Here is a 25,620-nt window from a genome sequence, read left to right as displayed (position 1 = left end):
CTAAAAGTAACCTAACAGAGAATGCAAACTCCTCTATATAATGTTTTCTTATTAAAAAGCAGAGTTGCATACCTGTTCTTGTGGCAACTTCGGTCTGTCTTCTGGAGTTCTCGACTTTGTTTTAAAACCTCTTGGCATGTCTCCAACATGCTTAGAAGCAGGTGGAATATTCAATGATTTTGGTCTCCCCTCGTGTCTGTTGGCTGCATGACCAGCATCTCCTTTTGGAGAAGTGTCTTTATATTCACTTGGCACATTTTCAGTCCCGGCATGCTCAGGGCTCATCTCTGTCAAGCTATTAATGCTGCTCATGCTCATGCTCATTTTAATTTCAGCTACAATTTGGTCAATATCTTCTTCCTGCTCTTCCAGTTCAGCATCTTCTTTTCTAGCATGGTAGGGTGATACCCCACGTGAGTTTCCATTAGCTTCTGGTGGGTAATAGTCCTGATAGCTTTCTTCACTTTGACAGTATTGTATGTTTACTTCTTGGTCTTGAATCTCCAAAGATGACACTTCATCCTCCAAAATCTGAACACAATTATCTTGGTAGTCTTGACCTTCTGCCACTTCACTGTCATCTTGGTGCTGGATTTTAGCTTCAGCCCATTCTTCTTCCACAGCCTCCTGACATTCATCAGTTTCCACATTATGTTCTTCATGGGAAACATACTCTTCCCCATTGCAGTCCATTCCTTCCAGATAACTGTCATCCTCTGGACAGTACCTAATGTAGTATGTGATCCCTTCCTCCTCCTCTGGCAGGCCTTCATCATAGTCCTCCTCTTCAGAGGTATTATTAACATAATCAGAGCTAGAGTCACCATCTCCACTATTATCATTGCACTCTTGTTCCACTGGGGTAGGGCTAGCTTCTCGAAAAGTTGCTAGCTCAGGTTCCTTTGCTGTATAATCTTCAATAGGTAGGTCATTTTCCTCAGTTTCTGGCTCCCTGTTGTGAGATGAAGTAGGGCAAGCTCGCACTCTGTGATCCAGCATGCTGGCTGTGGTGTTTTGACGTTTCCTGTTTGCCATAGCCAGCTTCTTATATGACAATCATTTCTAAGCAATTACTGTAAGGAAGATGAAAAACACACATTCAGAAAAAGGCCAGCAATAGAGACTGTAGTAATGCTAATTGGAAACACTGAAACTGCTAGTTTACTTCGGCATAAAGTAGAAACTGTTTAAAAAAATAGACTCCCAATTATCTCTTCAAAACTAATCAGGAGTGTCAAAAGGTGGATGGTCACTGACATAACAGAGGTTAGATCCCATGAGCACATACAAAAGGTAGAAAACCAGTTTTAAAATAGTCACAGAAGTAATTAAGTTCAGAAGCAGATAATCTACATGCAACACTGCATCTTTACTTCAGTCTTTTATTTCACAGAGTCTTTACTATGTGGAAGCTAGTGAATCATTTCAACATTTATTTTCAGGAGTATTATTTGTGGGAGATGACAGTATATGGGAAATTGATTTGTATATTCATAGAAGCTTGGTAGGGTTTTTGCAAGGGGGTACACACATTTGTAAGTTATATTTAAGTTATATTCATATGCAAATTTGGCTTTTAAGCAAACTTGTTCACATTAAGGAGCTATTTAAAAATAATCACTTGGGCACTGAAAGGAGTTAAAGATATTCTAGTAGTTTGTTGATGAATGCTATGCGAATGCCTATGTACGTTTCAAAAATTAATCCTAAACCTCATCTCTTTCATATCCCTCTGCTGATAAGGAGTCTCTCCACTGTCTCCCACAATATATGGCATGTTTTTTTCAGCATGCAAGTTAGCCTTTCCTTCTCTATATGTTATACATTGTATTCACTCATGAACTTTCCAGGCTCTCCCACAGCTAACATGAGGAAATATCCACTAACCTGGAAGCAGGTTAGGGCACTAAATAACACCACCATATTATTATGAGCAAAAATATAGAAGGTTAAGCATTACTTGAATTAGAGCTACATCAGATTTCCTTTTATTGATAGCCACTACACCTTGGATGTTCATGAAATAGGATCCAAATAGTGCAGAAAAGGGTAAAACATTTGTTGACACAACTGTAATACAGGCACAATGCCTGCTTCCACTAGCACTTTGTTTTAGCATTTATACAGTATTTATTTAAATATCTGGCTTATTTACATGTTGAGTCCAGCAAAATATTATAAAATTTGACATCCACAACCAGGGTAAAAAGAAAGTAACCAATCTGAGACATGTTTGACACTAGTGTTAAATTATTACACATGAATTTTGCAAATTGCTTGTGGTTACATTATGTACGGCTGTCAAATCCAACTTTCTTCAATACATGTATTTTTCTGTTGCTGCCTACCTCACTTCCAGTTATGAGCCTCATTATAAATCTCAAACTAGTGCAGCTGATTCAGTTACGTGAACTGAAGCATGGTGGTTTTTCATAGATTTCATAGACATTAGGGCTGGAAGGGACCTTGGAAGATCATCAAGTCCAGCCCCCTGCCCCAGGGGCAGGAAGTCAGCACGAGTCAAAGGATCCCAGCAAGATAAACATCCAAATGTTTCTTAAAGGAGTCCAGAGCAGATGCTTGCACCACCTCTGGAGACAATCTATTCCAGGCCTTGGGGGCTCAGACAGTAAAGAAGTTTTTCCTTATGTCCAGCCTGAAACAGTCTTGGAGGAGTTTGTGACCGTTTGACCTTGTCATCCCTTGGTGTGCTCTGGTGAACAGACATTCCCCCAGGTCCTGATGTACACTCCTTATAAACTTATAGGCAGCCACCAGGTCTCACCTGAGCCTGCGCTTTTCCAGGCTGAAGAGTCCCACAGCTCTCAGCCTCTCATTGTAAGGACTGCTCTCCTGCCCTCTGATCATGTCTGTGGCTCTCCTCTGGACTCTCTCAAGCTTCTCCACATCCTTTTTAAATTGTGGAGCCCTGAATTGGATGCAGTACTCCAGCTGCAGCCTCACCAAGGCCAAGTACAGCAGGAGGATGACATCCTGGGATTTGCTTGAGAAACATCTATGGATGCAAGCCAGTGTTTTGCTTGCTTTACTAGCTGTGACATCGCATTGGTGGCTCATATTCATCTTGTGGTCAATTATGACTCCCAAGTCCATTTTGGCCGTGGTGCTAGCAAGTGTAGCACTGCCAAGCCTATAAGCGTGCTGCAACGGGGGGGGGGGGGGGTCCCCCAAGGTGGAGTACCTTGCATTTTTCAGTGTTGAATGTCATCAGATTTTTGTCCACCCATTTTCTGAGCCTGTCTAAGTCAGCCTGGATCACCATCCTGTCCTCAGGTGTGGACACTTTGCCCCAAAGTTTGGTGTCATCAGCGAACTTGGCCAGTCCGCTTCTGAAACCAAGGTCCACATCATTAAAAAAGATGTTAAAGAGTATAGGTTCAAGGATGGAGCCTTGGGGGATCCCACTGGTCATGGTGCACCACGATGATTTACTTCTGTTGACTACCATTCTCTGGGACCAACCTCAGAGCCAATTCCCCAGCCACTGGACTGTAATGTAGTTGAGGGCGCAGTTGGCCAATTTTCCATGAGATGATCATGGGAGACCAGATCAAAGGCTTGTTTTAGATCTAGATATATGACATCAATCTCTTCTCCCTTGTCCAGGTGATAGTTATCTGGTCATAGAAGTAGATGAGATTGGTCAGGCAAAGACCTACCCACAACAAACCCATGCTGGCTGTCCCTCAGGATGTTGCCATCAGCCATTTTGTCAAGAATGGTCTCTTTGATAATTTTTTCCAAGATCTTCCCCGGGATAGAGGTCAGGCTGATAGACCTGTAGTTCCCTGGATCTACTTCCCTCCCTTCCTTGAAGATAGGCACCACACTGGCCTTCTTCCAATCTTTGGGCACTTCACCTGAGCACCACGAGTTCTTGAAGATCCATGACGGTGGCTGAACTATGATGCCTGCCACCTCCTTAAGTACCCTGGGGTGTAAACTGTCTTGCCCTGCTGACTTGAAGGCGTCCAACCTCTCAAGGTGTTCCTTCACATGGTCTACATTGATGAAGGGTAACAATTCTCCCTCACCCTGGCTAGTCTGTACTGTATTGAGCAGGGCCATCCCTTAGGACTTGTGAAAAAATGATGCAGAATACCCATTTACTTGCTTTAATTCTACTTAATAAAAATTATCATACATACTTATGAAATGCACTCCACAAATGAAATTACATCATTTACTATGGAGACATCCCAGACAAAAGCATGATAACACTGAGTTAACTAATTGCAGAAATCACATCTATGCAAAAGGACAACTGCATGGAAATAGCAGCTGCACAAATGAAAACTCTTATGAAACATGACGGGTCACAGAAAAAATACTGAAACTAGCTGGCATTTTTATTTACCAATAAAGTATGAGTGTTTAGCAACTGTAAGCAAGCAGGTGGGATAAGACATCATTTTCTAGATCCCAAGTTGTTATTAAACAGGTCATAATACACTTCAGCCATAGCATGTTTTATTATCTGTGTACCAAATCCAGAGCTCACAACACAGTACTATAATATAGCCACTTTCCCCTGAGGAAAGAAAATAAAGGCTAGGGACAAACATTACACATTAACCAGTTTAAGTGATTAGAAACTGGTTTAAATCTGTAACAGAACAGATGTTCAGTGCATATAAACTGGTTTGAAAATGGCTGAAACCAGTTTGAGATAAACCTGGTTGAATGTAGTATCAGACTTAATGGATTTGGGTCAAATCAATTTATGCAATGTCTGTCGCAGACCCCTTCCTAGTTTAACTTAAATCCGAGTCCCCCAGCATTCCAGATGCTTTGCAGCCCTGGGCAGGGCTCTCTGTTCCACATCAGGGCTGGCCCTGCCCCTCTGCTCCCTAGCTAGAGCTCCAGCAGAGACTGAATGCACAGCAGGATCTTCTTGCTTTCCCCCCACCTATCACCACTCCCTGCTCAAGCAGGGATCCCCACAGTGCTCTCCCACATAGCCAGCATGTGATATGCTAGCTAATGCTGAGAGGTTTCTGTGTAAGGCAGACAGGACTGTGTCTACTTACGGCTTTTTGGAGCCAATCAGCAAGTCAGCTAATAATGTCCCTCTGTTCCTTTCTTGGAAAAAGTTGTTTAAAAACAGCATGAACTAATGAGAGAGGCTTCTGTTTTCTTGATAGGGTGCTAAATGCTCTGTTATCAACTCCCTGCTGGCTCTCTCCCCAGACAGAACCAGGGGGAAGGGCAGGGGGAACTCCTCCCTAATCAGAGCATCCTGCTGGGACTTGGACACAGCCCTCCACCTAGCTCAATGCTATGGAAGGAATGGAGAGCTGTTCTAGCAACCCCTAGCTTCTAGCCTGAGCCACTGCAGGCATCTGACTGCATTTCTTCAGTCCAAAGGGCATGTCTGTGCAGTTGCAAACCAGTTCAACCTCGCCAGGTTAGACTAACCTGCAAAGATTGAATCAATTCAGGCTTTTAGAATGTCTGTCCCTAGCCAAAGACAGTAAGCACATGGCCAGTTACTACAAAGTGAGCTAGGGGTGTAGACTTGCAGTGTATCAGCTATTCTGTAGCAACTATCTGGGTACCACCTTATCTGGTGATAAATGCAAGATAGCTCACTACTCAGCATACGTAGTACACTACATCAGGCTTGTTGCAGGCCAAGACAGTGCCCCTGAGAAGGTACTGCAGAGTAGCTGAAGCCCTTGTAATAAATAGCACCAAGGTATTCATGACAGAGCTTTGAGAAAGGGTTAGTGTCAGGAGAGAAGATTGAGGAGAATAAATTGGGAATCAAAGGAAAAAGATAGACTCATCCTCCCAGAATGATCTCCAGCCACCTCGGGCTGAGAAGAGAAGAGCTACCTGACTGAAGGGAATTAAATGAAGGGGACTGACTCAATGGGAACAGTAAGCTCAGCAATAATCTTTACTACAAACTGGCTATTAACTGTCACTTCACACCAGCTATTGCGAATTCAGGACACATCACAGCAGAAACTGAATATCATACAGTCTGTCCACTAGTGCTATTTTTGATTTAGTTATGGTTACATTTTGGCTGTTCATAGCAGATGTATTATATGTGCTGTAACCCAAGGTTGTAAACTTTAAGGCCTAAAATGTGACTGCAATTCAGAATGGGATTTCTGGATATGCCACTACCCAACTGTCTGTATCCTTAAGCAAATAAATGCCTTTGAAAATCTGCCCTAGAGAGCTCATGTTTGACACAGCATGGATAAAAAAAGAGGCAGTCAGAGGAACAAGCAAAGGAAAACAACCTTGCAGTAGCTTTTTGAATGGACTAAGTAGCTAGCAATTGGCTGTTTGATTTCCAAATTAAATAAAAGGTGGCTCAAAAGATTTGTGCGGCTGTATGGCTATATTGTTCCTTAAAAGGAAATGGAAATTAATGTCACTCATGAGCAGATTTCAATTACACTTTACCAGTGCACTATTACTGTTTTTCAAAGCAGGATGTGTCTAAATATTTCCTCTAGAATTTGAGATGCATATAAATTATCATAATACATAAATACCACAAATCAATTAAGCAAACTTTCTGTCAGACCAAATTAAAATGCATCAGATTCCCAAACTTGATTTTATGAAAATTTTAATTGCACGTATTTTGTCAAATAATTGATATAAATTACAATTAAAAAACAAACATGAAGAAAAACAAAACCACTGAAATGATTACATATACAGGCAGTCCTCAACTTACAACATTTCTCACTTACAATGTTTATAAATTGACACCCTGTTTCAACTTTACGACGTCAGTTTCGACTTTACAACACTTGATCCAATGCAACGCCATGCCAGCGAACAAGTTCACTGCATCACTCATCTCCCTGAAGAACATCTGTCCAAACTTCCTTAGACACTTTCTTTCAGAAAGCAGACAAGACTCCTGGAAAACCTGCTGCCAAGACTCCTGAGAAGACTCCAGCCAAGACCCCTTCAAAAAGTCCAACCAAGAGCCTTTCAAAAAGTCCAGCAAAGTCACCTCAAAGAAGTCCTTCCAAATCAGCATGATTGCTATTTGCAATAAAGATACATTAATGAAGCTATATTACTCACCTATTATTGATCGAGAACAAAACTCTGGGGTATTTTTACTAAAAGTAAGGTTTTGGAACCAATCCCCCATTTATGAGAAAATCAGTTCTGTGTTACAACATCTTGACTTAAGATGTGGTTTTCAGGAACCAATTGTGTTGTAAATCCAAGGACTGCCTGTATAAACACACAACAATTGTATTGATATCAAAAGATATAAATATGAGCTGTTATGCTGGCATGCTTCTGCAGTGACTCAACTGTAGCAAAAATGCTCCTTCTTTACCTTTGCTTCAGGAGCAAGGTTAGGCTGCTTTAGATCATACAGTGACATGCTGTTTGAAGCATTTCAAGTAGCTCTGAAGATCTCCAAACAGAGGGTACAGAAGTGCACAACTGTAGAAGAACTTAAAAAATGGTTGAAGCATTTCCTGAAATGCCTGTATACTATAGAGGCCCTTCAGCATCCAACAGCGCTCTGCTCCTTACCCCCATGGAAGGGGACAGGAAAAGGTCAGATAGCCAATGAACTTGGGTGTCCTTGGGGAACACCAGAGACCAGAACCCAAGAGGCATGCAGGAATTCCTGGAGCATCTGCTGAAATCAGAGTATTCTAAAATTTAGAGCACTTCATTTGCATGTTAGCCCAGGACTTCAGCTAACTTGTATTCACCAAAGTAGACTGTATTTCTGATTCGTACAGCTTGGTAGCCGGGAATCACTAGTGAAGGCAAGACGTTACAAGAGATTCTGGGCTTCCATACGGGAAAATTAATGGAAGGATTCTGATTTTGTTGAGACCAAAGGATTCAGAAGAAAAAAAAATCAAGTCATTTCCACAATAGTAAGGCAACAATGTGCACTGCTTGTATTTGAGTCCTTTGCTGAATTTGCTGTGGTGGCATTTAGAAAAATCATGCCAACGTATTCTGACATGCAAGTCAGAGAATAAATACAGAACGTTACCATTACCATACAATTCTGCAATTTGAAATACCCACTTCCAAAAAAACTGACTAATACTCTGCAATAGCCAATGTATCTGATCATAGCTATGCTCAGGAGCCAGTCACATGATGCACAAGATACCGACGGGAGCTGTACATGTTTAAAGGGAATAAAGCTGTGTGTGTGAATTCTGTTAGAGGAGAGGTGCACATATTAAGCTAATGAAACTAACATTTAGGAAGGTACCAGCCCAATAATTATAACTGGTACAACAGTTAGATTTCCTTTCAGCACTATTTCAAAATAACTCTGAAGATTTATACATGCATTTAGGTCTAAATTAGGCCTCACTATAGAAACCTGAAACCTGTTGGCCTATCTTCCCAGGTTTTTCTACATTATGGCCTTGCTACCTGGTTCCATTAAGTCATGCAGCAAGGAGCAGGCAGGCATCTGATGAGATGCCAGCAGCAGCGTAATTTAATAACCACAGCTTTTAGTCTTCCAAACTCTCCATTGTTCTCTCACCTGCAGGTGGAAGGATGTGTATAGTAATTTATCTGCGTGGATGGTTATTAACTAAACCCCAAGGAGACCCAAATATAAAAAAAGCAAATAAACCCCTCCCCCCCAACCTTAACAAGTTCCTTCTCTCAAATAGATATTGATTTCCTTCAACTATTTGAGCGTGCTACTGTTCTGATACTTTTCACTACAGATACAGTAGTTTTGAGTTACCTACAAAACACTGTACAGCAAGGATTAACATTTGCCCAATTTTTCAAGTGATATCTATGGCATTAATATGTTGTATAGCTAATATTAGCTTAACCTTGTTGCTTCCAAGATTGAAATTGAAGAAAATACTTGATTAATATCTAACTTTTCTAATGATAACAACAAGAGTTTGCTAGCCCATCAGTGAAATCTTCAGTTGGGTTAGCTGGTCTTTTACACTCAGGGATCCTATACGCATGCAGGGAGCCTGCTCCAAAGTGCCAGCGTGTCAGAGCAGAATCAATTAATTGAGTCTGCTGAAGCATATAAATTAACACACTCCAACATACTCTAGTGTTATGTGCATCAGAATCTCTATGTTGAAAAATGGTGGTGGGGCACTTTGAACTCAAGCTTGTTTGATGAGCTTTAGTTCAAAGCACCCTTGCCACCACTTTTCATTGTGGGAACACTGATGCACATGATGCTTGGGCACTTTTAATTAGTGTGGCTCACTAATTAGAGTGCTTCCACCACACCTCCTGAAGCACATGTAAAAATGCCTCAAACCCTAATGGTCTGGCCTACATCTCTAGCTTTGTTATTTCATCTTCCACTAGCACGTGGGCAATCTAGGATTTAGCATCTCAGCAAAACCTGCATCAGAGTCCGAATGCAAATTTAATGAAAACAAGTACAGTGTCCTCCAGGTGCCAGCTTAATAGTGGGTTTGTCTTCCTAGGTTTCAGCTTAGTCCTATGCAATATACCCTGTTGATTAACAACGTTTCTGCATGTTGCTTCACACTAAATCTTAATCAGCCTTGTCTGAGATCTATAGTGCAATGTGAATATTGAAACAGAATTCCCAACAGTAGCTTTTATTTAAAAAATTAACAGTTCTTGCCTTTTAAAAAAAGCAAATCAAAAGTTTTCCATATTTCCTCCAAAAGAAAGATCTGGGAAGATAATTAGCACCCAATTCAAAAAAATGGAATGGAAAAGAAATCAGCTCCCAAAAGGGGCAAATCTCAGCTCTATATGGGTGCACAAATGGTTAGATGGGAAAACCAATCTTTTCCACTTCCAGAAACATGGTTACAGGTTAGTAATTAGAACAATGAACAGGGAATGAGTAACTGACATTCCCACCATATCTTCTACTCAAACCCAAATGGCTGCGGAGAAGGACCAAGCAACTACAAGCACTCACACAGATCTACACACATAGAGCACCTTCACCCACTTTTTCCTGTATGGAGAGCCAATAAATTACCATTAGAATGGACATTACCATATTTACTCAACTATAAGATGAGGTTTCCCCCCCAACCAGCATTGGAGGAAAGGGGGAAAGCCCCACAACGTATATATACATATGAAGAAATGGGGGGAGCAGACAACTGCTTGGGCTCAGACTCTGGCCCTGAGACTGAGTCAAGCCCAGTAAGACCCACAGCAGCCTCCTGCCTCCCCTCTGCAGCTTCAGTCCCCCCCAATTCGCCCACCCCACCTCCTTCCCTCTCCCTTACTGTCAGGTGCAGCTCAGCTCCAGCTCAGGCCAGGGTCTCTCTTGGGCACGGAGCACATGGAAATTCCTTTCCCTGACTAGCCAGTCAGCAGTGCCGATACTGCTGCATGGCCAAGCGTCTATGTCCTATGCTCCAGGAGGGGGCAGATTGAGCAGTGTCTAATGGTAAGGTAGGAGGATGGGAAGAGACAGTACTGCAGAGCAAGGGGAGAGGAGGCAGAAAGGTTGGGGGCAGTGTGGGGAAGAGGAAGAAGCAGTGACTGGGGGAGGTGGGAAGAAAGGCAGAGGCTGTGGGGAGTTGGGGGTGGAGGGGTGCAGGTGGAACGGGGTCAAGAAGACTGCTGGGGAAGAAGTGGGCAGGGCAGAGGGCAAGGGGGCCACTTGACCTCCCCTCTCCAGCAACTGCTTTCCCAGCTGTAGCAATGGGTGGGGGCAGGAATTTAGGATAATCCAATACTTAAATTCTATACCTGGAAAATTATAACAAATTTATAAATTCTCCATATATAGAATCTAATTATTGGAGGGTCATCCTACAGTTAGGGTCATCTTATATTTGAGTAAATACAGTAATACAAGCATGAAAACTATGCAATAAAGAAAAACCTATAATGCAAAATTCCATGCTATCTTAAAAGTGCTCTACTTTTGTAATGTTATACACTACACAGTAGAGTGTGTATATGGAACCAGAGCCTATGAACTGGCAAATCTTTTCTGTACCTAAAGGTTTATGTTCTTATTATTTTATTTAGAAAATTGGCTGAAATTCTTTCAACTGTTCTCTAAAGCTGATAGCAGTCTGGGGGCCCCAAATAGCTGTAAATCTCCACCTATAGGCCTAGATCCTTATTTTATCACCCTAGGTTTCTGTCAGGTACTCACTACCCTCCAGTTCTTTCATCTTTCCCTGCCTTTCAACCTTCTTTCTCCCATACTTCATCATATCCCTCTTACAGTCCCTTCTCTAGCCCCTTGATAGAAAACTACCACCCCATGTCTTACCTGATCTAAATTTTGTAACACATCCTTTCCCTGCACACCCACCTCTCCTCAGTCACACCAACTCCTTACAGAAGTTAGTAGTTACATGGTTCCCCTGTCACACAGTCTAGAACAGAAGTGGACAACCTGCATGCCAGAAGGTGATATGGGCAGCCTGTGTGTGGGGTGCATGGCAGATTTGGCAGGTAGCACAGGGCAGGGAGCAGAAAGCAGAGAAAAGGGATCACAGTGGCACTCAAGAAGTGCATAGGTTTAATTTGTGCTATACCTGCTAAAAACCTTGTGCCCCCTGGCCCCACTCCCCCTTTTGGCTGTCAGGCCCAACTTGCAGCTGATGACAACTTTTATTGAGTGGGTCAGCATGCTTTTTGACAGATGGTGGAGAATTCATTTATTTTTAAAGTCTCCTTGCACTTAAGCATTAAAGCATATTCTACTACCAATTTAAGGTTTATTAGAATTGGTGTTATAGATTTGCTTTTCATGCTTGAAAATGTCTTTCAAAGAACAGATGACTTCACAGCTGTATCATCTTTTCATATATCAGCACTCAACATTATTTAATAAAAATGGAGAAGAAAAACTAACCAACATTCATCCTCACAAGTTCTGCTTAGTGTTACATTTATAAATTTGTCAGCTCAACATTAATTTAAAACATGTCATCTTTCAAATGTACTACATTAAAACGTTAAAATGTCTAATGGATTTACTTGATTGGAACTGATTACTACAATTAGTGTAAACAGCTAAATTAAAGTGAAAAACATCTCTAACTTCAATTTTCTCATTGCATTTTTTCTCAGTATTACCCTTGTGGTGTTTCTCAGTACTGCCATTTGAATACGTTTTTCTTTGCAGAAAACCTAATATATTCCCATCTGCTAATTCAACTAAACTGAAGCATGAACAATCCTACATTAAATATTGGAATCTAATACAAAAGCAGATTATGACAGCACACTGGTTTGCAAGGATACTACTGGATACTTCAGCCATTTGATTCCCCAAAGGCCAAGCTACATAACTTGGTTGCTCATTTTTCAGCACACCTGACTTGGCAGGTCATGGGACCTCTTCATGCAGAGGGAGCAACAGAAGCAGGATGCATTGAAAACTGAGCATGAAGGTGCTCCTGTTTGGTCTGCTGGGAGAGAGTGCTAATGGACTCATCATTCCCACAGGAACTTGCAGCCACCTGCCAAATTCACAAGAGAATAAATGTATTGGTATTGGCCTCAATAGAGGACAATGTCAACAAATAAAAAAAGAAAAAGGTATAGTAATTGGTAAGACAGCTACCTTGAATATGTACTTAGTTCTTATCATCCAAGGAAGCAGGATATATGAAAAAAAGAATAATGTTCACTAGAAATCAAAAAGAAGCCCATGACATACCTTATTTATTTGATTCCAAGACTAGTTTTTTTCTTTCCAATTTCACATGGCGGGGAGGAAGCCTCTCATCTTGGAATTGAGTCTGAGGCAGTGGAAGATGGCTGCTGCAGCTCTGGCTCTAGCCCCAACTTATTATTACTGGGCTGGCCTGGGACTGTGCTTCTTCCCCCAGACTTAAATGGGGATGAAGCTTGACAGTACCAGAGCAAGGGTTACTGGGGGGAGGAGGGACAGAGACTGCAGTGGGGCAGAAGCAGTGGAGGGGAAAATGGGAGGCAGGAGGCCAGAGGCTGCAGGGGGCAGACACAAGGGGGGCCAGTAACAGGGAGGGCAGATGGAGGGACAGGCATAAGGGGGAAAATTGCATTCCCCCCTCCACTGTCTGACCCCCTACTGCTCCCCCTAGTTCCTGCCCCAGCCAACATTGGGGGTGGAGGGGGGAATGCATTTAAGACAACCCTCCAATAACCATATTCTATACATGGGAAATTGTAACAAATTTTATAAATTTTCCATATACAGAATCTGATCTGGGGCGGGGAGTGGGGAAGAGTGTTATCTTAAATTCAGAGTCATCTTGGACTCAGGTATATACAGGGGTTTCAGTTCCCAATGACACAAGCTTAAACAGCAGAAATTTCCATTACCTTATTTCCTCACTTCTAATTCACTCCCCAATTTCAAGCAGCTTTTTTGGGGAAAAAAATACATGTTATATTGCAAGAAAATATGATGCAACTGAACAGGACTCTATTCGGTTTCCCCATAGCCCACACTAGCTTTTAAGATACTTTAAAGAAATCTTACTAAGGGTGAAAGAATGAACCATCCCAAGGCACAGGAATACTGGCAAGTTTGGCAGAAGACCAAAGGACGAAACTCTTCAATGAGCTAAAACAAAAAGGAAACTTACAAGAAGTGGAAACTTGGATGAATGACTAGGGAGTATTGCTCAGCATGCAGGGATGATATCAGGAATGCCAAAGCACAGCTGATGTTGCAGCTAGCAAGGGACTTAAGGGTAGCAAGAAAGGTTTCTATAAGTATGTTAGCAAAAAGAGGAAGATACCCCTTACTGAATGGTAAAGGCAAACTACTGACAGATGATGCAGAAAAGGCTGAATTAGTCAATATCCTTTTTTACCAAAGTCTTCACAGGCAAGGTCTGCTCCCAGACTACTGCACTTGGCAGCACAGACTGGGGAGGAGGTAAGCAGACAACAGTGGTGAAAGAACATTTTAGGGACTATTTAGAAAAGTTGGACAGGCATGAGTCCTTGGGGCCAAACGTGATGTACTCAAGGGTGTTGAGGGAGTTGGATGATCTGATTGCAGAGCCACTGGCCATTATCTTCAAAACTTGTGAAATCAGGAAAAGTCCTGGATGACTGGAAAATGGTAAATATAAGAAAGAGATGAAGGAGGATCTGGGGACTACAGACTAGTCATCCCTACCTCAGTCCCTGGAAAATCACGGAGCAGGTCATCAAGGAATCCATGGCCAAGTACTTGGAGAATGTGAGTAGGAACAATCAGCATGGATTCACCATGGGTAAGACATGCCTGACCAACCTGGTTGCCTTCTATGATGAGATGATTGGCTTTGTGGATGCAGGAATAGCAGTAAATGTGATATTCCTTGACTTGAGCAAGGCTTTTGATACCACCTCCCACAACATTCTTGCAAGCAAGCTAAGGAAGCATGGGTTGGATGAATGAACTGTAAGAAAACTGGCTGCAGCATTGAGCTGAAAGGGTAGTAATCAATGCCTCAATGTCGAACTGATAGCTGGTATCAAGTGCAGTGTCCGAGGGAGAAATCCTGGGGCCAGTTTTGTTCAATTTCTTCATCGATGACCTGGAAGATGGGATGGAGTACACCCTCAGCAAGTTTGCAAATGACACCTGTCAGAACCAAATTTGATGGCAGTGCTGGTAAACACAGAGTTAAGTACTGACATGCGCAGACAAGCGATGGAAAATCCCCAGAGGGCTGACAAGCATGCCGAGTACGTGCCCTCTGGACGACCCCAGGCTTGTCAATCATGGCTCTGCCATGAAGTAATCTAAACTGGCAACATGCACATGCTCAGTCTTGCTCAAAGCATGACATAATCTGACTAGAAAATTCCACCAAAAAAGTTACCTGATTGGCCACCTGTTTGATATAAAAAGCTTGTAAGTTTCCGCCCAAAGCGGAGACCAGACCCGACTTGTGCGCAGAGACTGCCATTGCAGAGACTGCCTCAGGAGAGCCTTTAGGCCTAGAGCCCTGGTTCACTCCTGGTCTCCCCGCTGCTGTGGACTCACGGCATACTTCTACTTCAACTAACGTTCGTCTTCGTATTGATCACCCGTTACTGAACCTTGTCCCAGCATTGACTACGATCAGTTCTTCACAATCCAGTTCACGTTTCTTCACCACCGTTACCGACCCGGCCTCGTCTACATTTCTTCTTCGTTCTCTTCATCGACTGTTCATCTTACCTCGTTCATCACCGGTCCATCTGTTCTTCACCGACCGAAAGTGCATTACAGTTTCCCCGTGTATGAGCTGTTGACCAGTTCTGGGACTATTGAGTTGGGTAGCCGCACCTAGCCTTAGGGCTAGAAAGCAAGGGCTCGGCTCAGGAACCCTGTGAACCAACAGACCCCTTTAGTTATTTCGGTTTATGCACTGTAACTGAACAAGCCAGCTCTTCTGCCTACGCTACACCACCATCAGTGGTGTAAGTAAATAAAATCTATTTTGGTTGAAACTGCATGTATCCCGAACTGCTCTGACTCCTCGCCGCTAATCCCACCCTGATCCGATCCGTACCCCGGCCCACCGTGACCTCGGGGCCCGTCTCCGACAACACCAAGCTAGTGGGAGTAATAAATATGCTGGAGGGTAGGGCTAGGATTCAGAGTGACCTAAAGAAACTGGAAGATTGGTCCAAAAAAAAAATCTCACTAAGTTCAATAAGGACAAGTGCAGAGTCCTACACTTAGGAAGGAACAATCCCATCTACCAGTACAGACTGGGGACTGACTGACTAAGCAGCAACCCTGCAGAAAAGAACCTGGGGGTTACAAAGACAATAAGCTGAGTATGAGCCAATAACATGCCCTTGTTGCAAAGTAGGCTTACAGCATACTGGGCTGCATTAGTAGGAGTGCTGCCAGCAGATCGAGAGAAGTGATTATTCCCCTCTATTCAGCACTGGTCAGGCCACATCTGGAGTTCTGTGTCCAGTTTTGCCCTCCCTCCACCCTCACTACAGAAAGGATGTAGAAAAATTGGAGACAGTCCCATGAAGGGCAACAAAAATGGTTAGGAGGCTAAGACACATGACTTCTCTACAGAGGGTGAAGGTGTGAAGAAATCCCTTCCCCCTCACTCAGGTCAGCCCAGGTGACCCCTCTCCCACCCTGCTCCTCTTAGGTCAGGCTGGTCAATCAGGTTATCTGGCCAGATAAATTTCCTAGGGGAAGGGGAAAGCTCTTTCTTCTTTACAGTGTGTACCTGGAAACTACAAGCACGTATCCCAGGCAGTGGCCTGGTGATTTCTGTAAGTAGAAACCTGGAAAACTGCCAGGAGTTAGGAATTATGTATAGGCAAGTGGCATCTTAAAAGGGTCACTGTATCCAGTTTTTGTAAAGACTTAAGTTGCTTTTATTTGCTCAAAGTGTATTCTGACTTCCTCATCCAACCGTCCCCTCTCCCTCAGATCAATAGAGTGTTGGGTTATATCCTGCATTGTGACTGAAGAAGAGGCCTTCTTCCCCTTGCCTGGCCAGAGAAGTTTTTTTCTTTTTATTTTCCCTCAGTTCTTTCTGATGCTACCTTGGGCTGCTTCAGGCTGAAAAAAGCACTCAGAAATATTACTGGGAACAAAGCAGCCCTGGTTTTGCAGGGTCTGTGTGCCTTGGGCTGCACAGAGCCATGCCAGAGACCAGTGCCTGGGTGGTGGAAGCATTACCTTAGGCTTGTGGAGGTTCTCCATAAAGCAGGACAGATGGCTGTAGGTTCCCTGAGTGAGATCCTCGAAGAGAGGTTTTGGGCTTGGTATAGTGATGTGGATGTCTCTACTGCAACAGAGGGAACTGGGCTTAATTAGATTGAAGAAGAGAAGACTGAGGTGAGATTTAATACCAGTCTTCAACTACCTGAATGGTGGTTACAAAGAGAATGGACCTAAACTGTTCTCAGTGGTGGCAGATGCCAGAACAAGGAACAATGGTCTCACATTGCAGCATGGGATGTTTAGGTTAGATATTAGAAAAAAAATCTCTCACTAGGAGAGTAATAAACCACTGGAACAGGTTATACAGAGAGGTTATGGACTCTCCATCCTGGGAACTTTTTAAGACCTGGCTAGACAAAGCCTTGGCTGGGATGATATAGTTGACAATGGTCCTGCTTTGAGCAAGGGGTTGGATTAGGTGACCTCCCGAGGTCCCTTTCAACCCTAATTTTCTATGATCCTATGATTCTATGATTATAAATGCTACTTCTTTTACAGGGGTGTTGGCTGTACCCATGTTGATTTAATGACCTAGGCAGATAAGGTTCAATCAACCTTTTATTAGACCAATTCAATTTTATTAGAGCAACTTCTTTTACAGAGCATGCTGTGCACATTGTCCTAGAAAGTTTTCTACATTTTTTTATTAATACAGTAATAAGAAATTCAGAAAACCTGAAAACATTACACTAAGTTACCCTCTTGTGCATAATAGATAATAGAAAACGTATACAAACTCAGGCAAAGAAAGAAAACTGCAACAACTTAGCAAATTTATGCTGAGCATTATTCACTCTTTCAGCTGTCATGCATCAAGGATGCTTTTGATAAGGGATTTTTAAAATGGCTTGGCCAGACTGTTTGCAGAAAATCCAGCTCAAAATAGACATAAGGCATTTAAAAAGCCAAACTACTAAATAAATAGCATACGTGAATAAATATGAGAAAAGTTCTCAATATTTTAAAGCTTCCATAATGTTCCAAAATCTCAAAGTTAATTTAGTCAGAATATCTTGCTACAGGGTCAGCAGCTCCATCAGTTGCTAGACTAGAGCATGAGCTCACGAGTACCCAGCACTATATGTTCACAGCAGTTCATCTCCTCTGCCTCTTGGGACACAAAACATAAAAGGAAAGTCCCCCACCTTTCCGAAGGTTATGTAGATAAAAGCTTACCTGGACTTCACGTCATGACCAACTAAATACAGCACATCGCACCAGCAGTCATCTCTGCACCTTTGAATAATAAAGTCCTTCTCCTCCTGCCAACTATTATATTGATGCTACGCAAGTGATATAAGTCTGCTGTGAACCAATCACTCAGGGCTTGCCCCAAACTCCTGATTCATGACAGAGAAGCTGTTTCTATTTTTATCCAGGGGGGAACAATGAAAAAACCAAGACATTGCACATAAAAACCACAAACAAATATTATTTGAGTTACAAAAGCAAGGAAAAGAGAGCTTATGATTCCCTGTGCAATCTTAATGCACTCCCCACCATGCATATGCATCATGATTGTTAATAATGTGATTGCATTATTTGTTTTCCATAAGATTGTTTTCCATAAGACCCCCTCCTCCCTCAGTCAGTAAGCAGGTTGGATATCTCAAGATGGCAAATTAAAGATGCGTAGAAAACCATAAATCTGCCATTTCCTACCTTGCAATCTAAATATCATCATTTTAATATTTTTCTGCAAGTAATATATGTTACTAAAACAAAAAAGTAGTCGAGGTCCAGGAAAAAAGTAAAAATTAAAAAAAAAAATAAAGTAAGAGAAAATGAGCAAGAGCTAAAATGAACAGCAAGAAGGTATATGGAAAAAAAGTGAATGTGCCAGGTGTGCTTGTCAGTGCTGTATTTGCTTTATCCCTTTGCTCACTCCATTACTGTCTAATAGATTAAAAGGTCTTTGAGAGTGTGGGCAGACATACATTAAAAGCACTTCAAAGGAAAACAGAACTTGAAATGCTTTTAATTTGTACTATATGGTCAGGTCCAGACAGTGCAGGCATGTGCTGTCTGTGGTGCCACAAACCTCTTTGCAGCGCCATAAACCACATGCATTGCGTGTTAAATTATGCACGGCACTACTGATTTGCAGCACTGGGGCAAAATTTGCTTCGGGATTTCCTGGTAGCACAAAAGACCCTGAAGAAAAAAGCAGCGCAAAGCACACCAAAGTGGCGAGCACTAGGACAAACATAGAAATGGGAAAGGAGGCAGCGTAGGATTACCTGCTTCTGCTCTCTGCGCACTGCAGAGTGTACTAAGGTGCTCTGTGCCCAAGGCAGCTGCTCCCTGGCTGGCTGGGGCACAGTGTACCTTGAGACAGGGGAGCAGGTAGCCCTGGGCTACCTGCCTCAGCATGGGGGCTCTGCTGTGGAGCCACTGTGCTATGGCATCCTGTGCCCCATCAAGCCACAGAGCAGCTGGTTGGGGCATGGTGTGGCTTGAGATGGGGGAGGCTGCTCCTGGGCTGGCTGCTCCCCTGTCAAGGTGCACAGTGCCCCAGTGACCTAAGGAGAGGCTGGCTGGGGCACAGGGGGCCTCAGTGCAGGGGCTCCATAGCAGAGCCCCCACACTGAGGCATGCGAAGACAAGACAGCAGCCAGCCCAGGGCTGCCTACTCCCCTACACTGAAGCACCCTGCGCCCCAGCAAAGGGGCTTTGCCTTAGTACAGAAGGTCTGTAGCACATGGAAAGGGGGAGCAGACAGCCCTAGGCTGCCTACTCCCTATCCCCACATGACACTCCCGGCTGGGGTGAAGAGTGCCTCAGTGCAGGGGCTGCCTGCTGGCCCACTCCGTGCTGAAGAATCCTGTACCCCAGTCAGACCCCCCACTGCAGCACATGGAGCAGTGAGTTGGATAAATGCAATGCACACGGGCAGGGGCGCGCGCAGTAGCATGAAGTAACTGCACAAATCTGTGCCGCTACTATGTGTGCTGCTGCAAACTCACACCCTTGCTTGTGTGGATGCGGCCCACCAGTAGCATACCAATATACAGTCCTCTCTCACAAAATTATCTCAAATTTTGCTGAGGCCAATGCTATTCCATCAACTTGCTGTTAGGGAACTGGGGAATAGTGTCCCTTTTGCCATGGTTCTCTGGAGTCTCCTAGGATGGAAATTTTAGAGCCTTTTGAGAGGGAAAGTGAAAGGAAATCTAAGCACTGTGGAACGCTGTTAAGCTGACCAACCCACCTTTCTATTAGCAGAGCAGACGCATGTAACCTGAAATGCTTTATTCTAAATCACATCAAATTTATCCCCGCTTCATCCAGGGTTCGTTTTGATACAGGAAGCACCAAGCCTGAGAACATTGTGCAACATCTGTCCAGTCACATTTTATTGTTTTCTTAAGTTCCTTAATGAGCAATATACATTATGTCTGTACTACCCTGCAGTAGTGGTTATGTGCTTCTATATGTTAGGATCACTTTGTGCCAGGCTTTGAATAGATTATGGAGCTATTGGACAACTATCATGACATAAAGATGACAAATGAGGATGTGTTAGAGATTCTAAAGCACCTAACAATTTCATCTGAGTTTTCTAAAGCATCTGTCAGTGTATTCATGTGGAATGCTTTTTTACCTGGTTGAAGGATTATAAGTATATTCTTGCTCTCTGAAAGTTTAGTTATAACAAAATTAAGCTCCCCAGGAAAGGGCTGTATTCATCACCATGTCTCATCTGCAGGCACCAAAGGATCTGAACCTGACTATACAATCATTTCTATATAATATTTAATGTCTTTTATTCCAGCTTGAGACATTGGCTGCACTATCCACCAGGGATATAGAAGTGCTTCACACCAAAACACTACCTCTGTGAGCTCCATTACCCTACTGCAGGTGTGGGCAAAATATGGCCCACGGGCTGAATGCGGCCCGCTAGGCCACTCTATCCAGCTCGCAGGGCCCCTAAAAAATTTAGAAAATTAATATCTATCATGTTTGACAGGAACCAAGGGCAGTAGGACCCAGGAAGCCTGGCAGGCTCTCACAACAGCAGGGCCCACCCAGCCCCACACCCCCAGCCAGAAGCCCCAGCTGGAACTGCAAGCAAGGAGGAAGGAGGGGGAAGGGCAGGGGAGGACCCTGAGCAGGGTAGGAACCTGGGGAAAAGTGGACTGAGAAAAAGCTGAGCGGAGGGTGGAGGGGAGTGCCTGTTCCAGACAGCCCTGTGGGCTGCAATAGGCTGCAGCAGGGAGCACCAGCCACAGGGTGGGTGAGGGGCCACTTTTCTGTCCCTGGCGCTCAGCAACACCTCGTAACCCACCCTCACTGTCAGCCTGGGTCTCGTGTCGGCTCTGGGCTCATCCACTGGGGCTGTGCGTGGTGACAGCAGCTGCAGACCCCCCAGTGGCTACACCAGGTAGTATTTGCCACTGCCACCTATGGGCTGCCCAGCGTGTGAGCTCCAGGTGGGCAGCAGCAGCCAACACTACCCAGCATGGCAAGTGGGGGGGGCCACAGCTGCTACTACCACGCACAGCCCCAACAAGCAAGCCCAGACCTGGCACAGGGCCCAGGTTGGCAGCAGGGCCAGGTTACAAGCTGGTGCTAAGCATGGGGAAAAGCGGCCCCTTGCTCGCCCAGTGGCCGGCACCCTATGCTGTAGCTGCTTGCAGCCCGCATGGGGCTGCCTGTGCCTGCTCCAGACAGCCCTGAGCGGGCTGCGAGTGGCTGCAGCAAGGAGCACCAGCCACAGGGTGGGCGAGGGGCCACTTTTCCCCATGCTCAGCACCAGCTTCTTCCCTGCCAGTGAGCAGGGGGTCAGGGATGTGCGCTGCCCCCTGCCTGTACCATGGGGCTGGGGGGCACTGGGAGTGAGTGGGTGAAGGAGCCAGCGAGAGCATGGGGCCTGCACCAGTGTCCCAGGGTCAGTGCCGGCAGGGCCCAGAGCAGGGTGGCAGGAGTGCGGGGTCCCAGCCAGCAGGGGCTCTATGGAGTAGCGCCAGCTCCCCCCTCTCTCTGCTGGTACAACCCAGCCTGGCTCCACAGACCCCTGCCAGCCTGTGCCCCACTTTGGGCCCTATTGATGTTGGCCCTGGGACATGGGACAAATGTCCCAATGTCTTGGGACCAAAGACATTGGGACATTGGTCCCAAGATGGTGACCGGGGCGGGGCTACCCATGCGGCCCTTGATAGCCTGCCAAAACTGGTTAAGTGCCCCCCCGCCTCACTGCATTGTAACCATTCTTTATATAGATCCATAACCTGAAGCACAAAGTGTTTAAATGAGTTGCCCAAAAATGTGCAGCAAGGTCAGAAACTGACTCCCAGTATTCTGCTTTAATTAATACACAATACCTTCTCCCAGATCTATAAAAACAAAAGGGAAGGCTTAATTAAAAAGAAAAAGAATGGTTAAAAGTAAGGATGTTTGTTTTAGATGAAATATGAAAAAATAAAATTAGCAGGAAAAGAAAGTCCAGTTACCTAGTGCAGGTGCTTTACAATACCACAAATGAGACAACAATTTTGATTCCAGATCTCATGGTCTCGTTCTCCAAGCTTGGAGAAAAGATGGGCCACATACATGGGCACAATGTCTAGCTCTGAAGGAAGAAGTGCATGTATTGCCCCCTCTCGCCCATTAAGGGAGCAACCCAATAATGGAATGGGATTCAATTTAAATCTCACCCTGGAGGCTGCTTGGTGAGATGAAAATGCCGAGGTAGCCCAGCTAGGGAGAGGGTCAAAGTCCTCTGACTTCACCCTGTCTTTGCCAGAAGAATGGAAGCTGTAATGCTATCCTTGTGAAGGCAAGAGAACAGCTATGGATTCTCTCCTGAATATTCTTGGAGTTGGACACCAAATGTTTCTGAGAAAAAAAAATCTATTTAGTAGTATTGAAAATAAATGATTGCATAGCAAATTAAAGCAACAATTGTAACTCATTGACCAGCCATACCTAACGCCTGCCCACCTCAAAACCAAAGGAAATCAATAAGTAATTTGCAATGGAATTCCCATTGTTCCTATAAAGCCACATCAACAAGAAATGATCTTTAAATATATTTCATGTGTTTCATTACCTCAGCAAAAAATACCTGACCTTTATTATTATAAAACTGCATTTGTTCAGAGTACACTCATTAGCACAATACAGATCAGCTCTTTCTTGCCATTTGCTCAGTGGCATGAGTGAGAGTCCAGAAAAGACTTTAGATAGGGTATTTCTCCTTATCAGAAAATAAAGATGCATTCTGAACAACTTTGCGGGGGGGAGGTAGACGGGGTCGTTAATTACAAAAGAATTTGCTGTGTTTGGTTTAATCTAATAAGCATTTAAAATGAGATAATTACCTTTTAAATTACATTCTAAAAATAACCTATAATTGGAATCTGTCATTTAAACTTAAAAAAAGAACAGGAAAAGCTATAGATTAGACACCATTCTTACAGCCAGTGCATAGACTGCAAGATGGAGCAGATCAAAACTCTGAGGGTGCTTGTACTGTACATTTGATGAAAATTGGATGTTTTTACAGTTTAACTGGATCACTGTGCAGGGGATTTTTAGAATTTAAGTGAGTTTGCTACATTGAAACTAAACCACATTCCCATGTAGTTTAGTTTGCAACGTATCTATTTGTAATGTTGCAGCCTTTCACAGCTCGTCCCCCCCCAACGGGAGAGGCAGGCTGAAGGCAGAAACAGTGAGAGACCCAATCCTGTTTTTTTTTTTTTCATGGAGCCTGCCCATATCTCCCATGGCCGGGGGGGGTGGGGTGGGGGGGGGGAGACAAGCTGTGGTGGGCCGAGCAACCCCTGAGCTGCAGAGGGCCCCAGTCCTTCCTTTCATGGCAGCGGTGTCCCCTGAGGCCTCCTGGGCAGGCTGCTAGTGGGTGGGTGCTGCCCCAGCTTAGGCTCAGGGAATGGTTCTTCACAGATTTCATAGACATTAGGGCTGGAAGGGACCTTGGAAAATCTTCAAGTCCAGCCCCCTGCCCCAAGGGCAGGAAGTCAGCAGAGGTCATAGGATCCCAGCAAGATAAACATCCAAATTTCTCTTGTAGGCATTCAAAGTAGGTGCTTGCACCACCTCTGGTGGCAGTCTATTCCAGACCTTGGGGGCTTGGACAGTAAAGAAGTTCTTCCTTATGTCCAGCCTAAAATGGTCATGGAGGAGTTTGTGACTGTTCGACCTTGTCATCTCTTGGATGACAGTTGGATCAGGCTGGGTGCTACCTGCAAGCTGAGGCAGTACCCAACCACTAGCCACCCACCCAGGTGGTCCAGCTGCCATGAAGGGAAGGTCTGGGGCTTCTCACAGCTCAGAGCCTGCCAGCAGCTCAGCCCCCAGACTTGGTAAACACGGACAGGCTCTGTGGGGGAAAAAAAAAGATCTGGCCCCCCACCTCCTCCCTTCCCAGTGTAGCTTGTCTGTGCAGCTCTTGAGCTGCAGGGGGCCCGGTCCTTCCCTCCATTGCAGCAGCACCCACCCACAGCCATCCAGGCGGGGTACTAGCTGCATGGGTGCTACCCCAGCTCACAGATAGCAGCCACTGGACCCAACTCTTCCCCAAGCCTGCATAGAGAGCAGAGCCCGGCAGGCTTCCAGGGCATGGGCTCGGGGAAGAGCTGGATCCAGCAGGTACTGTCTGTGAGCTAGGGCAGCACCCACACAGCTAACACCCTGTCTGGGCAGGCCCACAGAGCACTACCACTTCGGAGGGAAGGACTGAGTCACCTTGCAGCTCTGGGGGAGCTCATGCAGGCAACACTCCAGGGGGGGAAACAGTGAAGAGCCTGATCCTCTTTTTTTTTCCCTTTCCCTCTGAGCCTGACCACCTCTCCCATGGCCAGGAACCAGGCTGCCAGTCAGCCCCAGACCTTACCTCCATGGTGGCACCCACCCACTTGCAGCCCACCCAGGCACCGCTGCTGTGGAAGGAAGGACTGGGCCTCCCATAGCTCAGTAGCTACTCAGTCCTCTGGCAGCTCACCCCCCAGGCCATGGGGGAGCAGGCAGGCTCCAGGAAAAAAACCCCAAAACAACAGTGATGGAAGCCACTAAATAGAAACAGTGGATTTTTAATCATCACAATTAAAAAGCCACCATTTCAATTTATGGGACTAAAACCCCAACATGTGTATGAAACAACCTGAGTTTGCATCTAAACAAACATGGTTTTGTAAAGCTGAAGATTAGACATTTTCTGCTGAGGTAATATAAAGCATATATTGTTAGCACCACGGAGGGACCAAAAGAAAGAAAACACAAACTACTAGCATGAATGCAAAATGACACCACGATGGGGTAGTTTCCTCTTCCTTAAAGGGAAGAAAGAACAAAAGGAATATTTGCCCAATAAAGACCATAATTCTGTAGATAAAACTGTGTATGGTATTCCTGCATAGACTTTACTTTTGCCCTGTACAGGTACAAGAGACATCAACTTCACTGGGCTGGCCACATAGTCCAAATGTCCAATCCAGTTCCAGAAGCCAGTTTTATTCTCCCAGCTCAGTCAAGGCGTATGCTCAAGACGAGGGCAGAGAAAGGGCTTCAAGTACATCCCCAAGGCCAGCTTGAAAAAAATGTAACGTGTTGACTCGTGGGAGACTATCACCCAGGACTGCCCCAAATGAAGGAAGAGTCTGCTGCAGGTTTCTCAGTATTTTGAAATCTCACAACAACAACAGGAGACAGAACAGTGGGAGCGACAGAAACAGCATGACACAGACCGAAACAAGAAACCAGAGCAACCCACAGAAACACATACCCAAGTTGCAATACAACCTGTGAATCCCTTGTCAGCCACCTCAGGACCCACAGATAAGGCAATCATGGAAAACAAGGGATTGCTGCTGCTGCTGCTGCTGATGATGATGATGACAAATGACTTTTGCCACCCCTATCCTGGTCCAAAATAGCAACTTTAATTAACTACTCCTGAAATAGAGGAAGCCCTGAAGAGGTAC

The 25,620-nt window shown here is 44.5% G+C and overlaps 1 protein-coding gene across 6 annotated transcripts in view; it reads right to left on the bottom strand.

Moving 5' to 3' along the window:
* The window catches only part of APBA2 (amyloid beta precursor protein binding family A member 2), a 246,059-nt gene that overhangs the window by 105,240 nt on the left and 115,199 nt on the right, over nt 1-25,620 (bottom strand). For all 6 annotated transcript variants that reach the window (XM_090029876.1, XM_090029874.1, XM_090029872.1 and 3 more), the window contains one exon: nt 73-1,073. In XM_090029876.1, coding sequence (XP_089886002.1) covers nt 73-1,035 — 963 coding nt within the window. In that variant the 5' untranslated portion in view covers nt 1,036-1,073. The remainder of the gene's footprint in view (nt 1-72; nt 1,074-25,620) is intronic.

Source organism: Crocodylus siamensis, chromosome 15 (assembly GCF_052110815.1).
Source record: "Crocodylus siamensis isolate JL-2025a chromosome 15, ASM5211081v1, whole genome shotgun sequence".
NCBI classification, from domain to species: Eukaryota; Metazoa; Chordata; order Crocodylia; family Crocodylidae; genus Crocodylus; species Crocodylus siamensis.
Note: the sequence above shows the minus strand (reverse complement) of the source record. Positions and strands in the feature narration are given on the sequence as shown.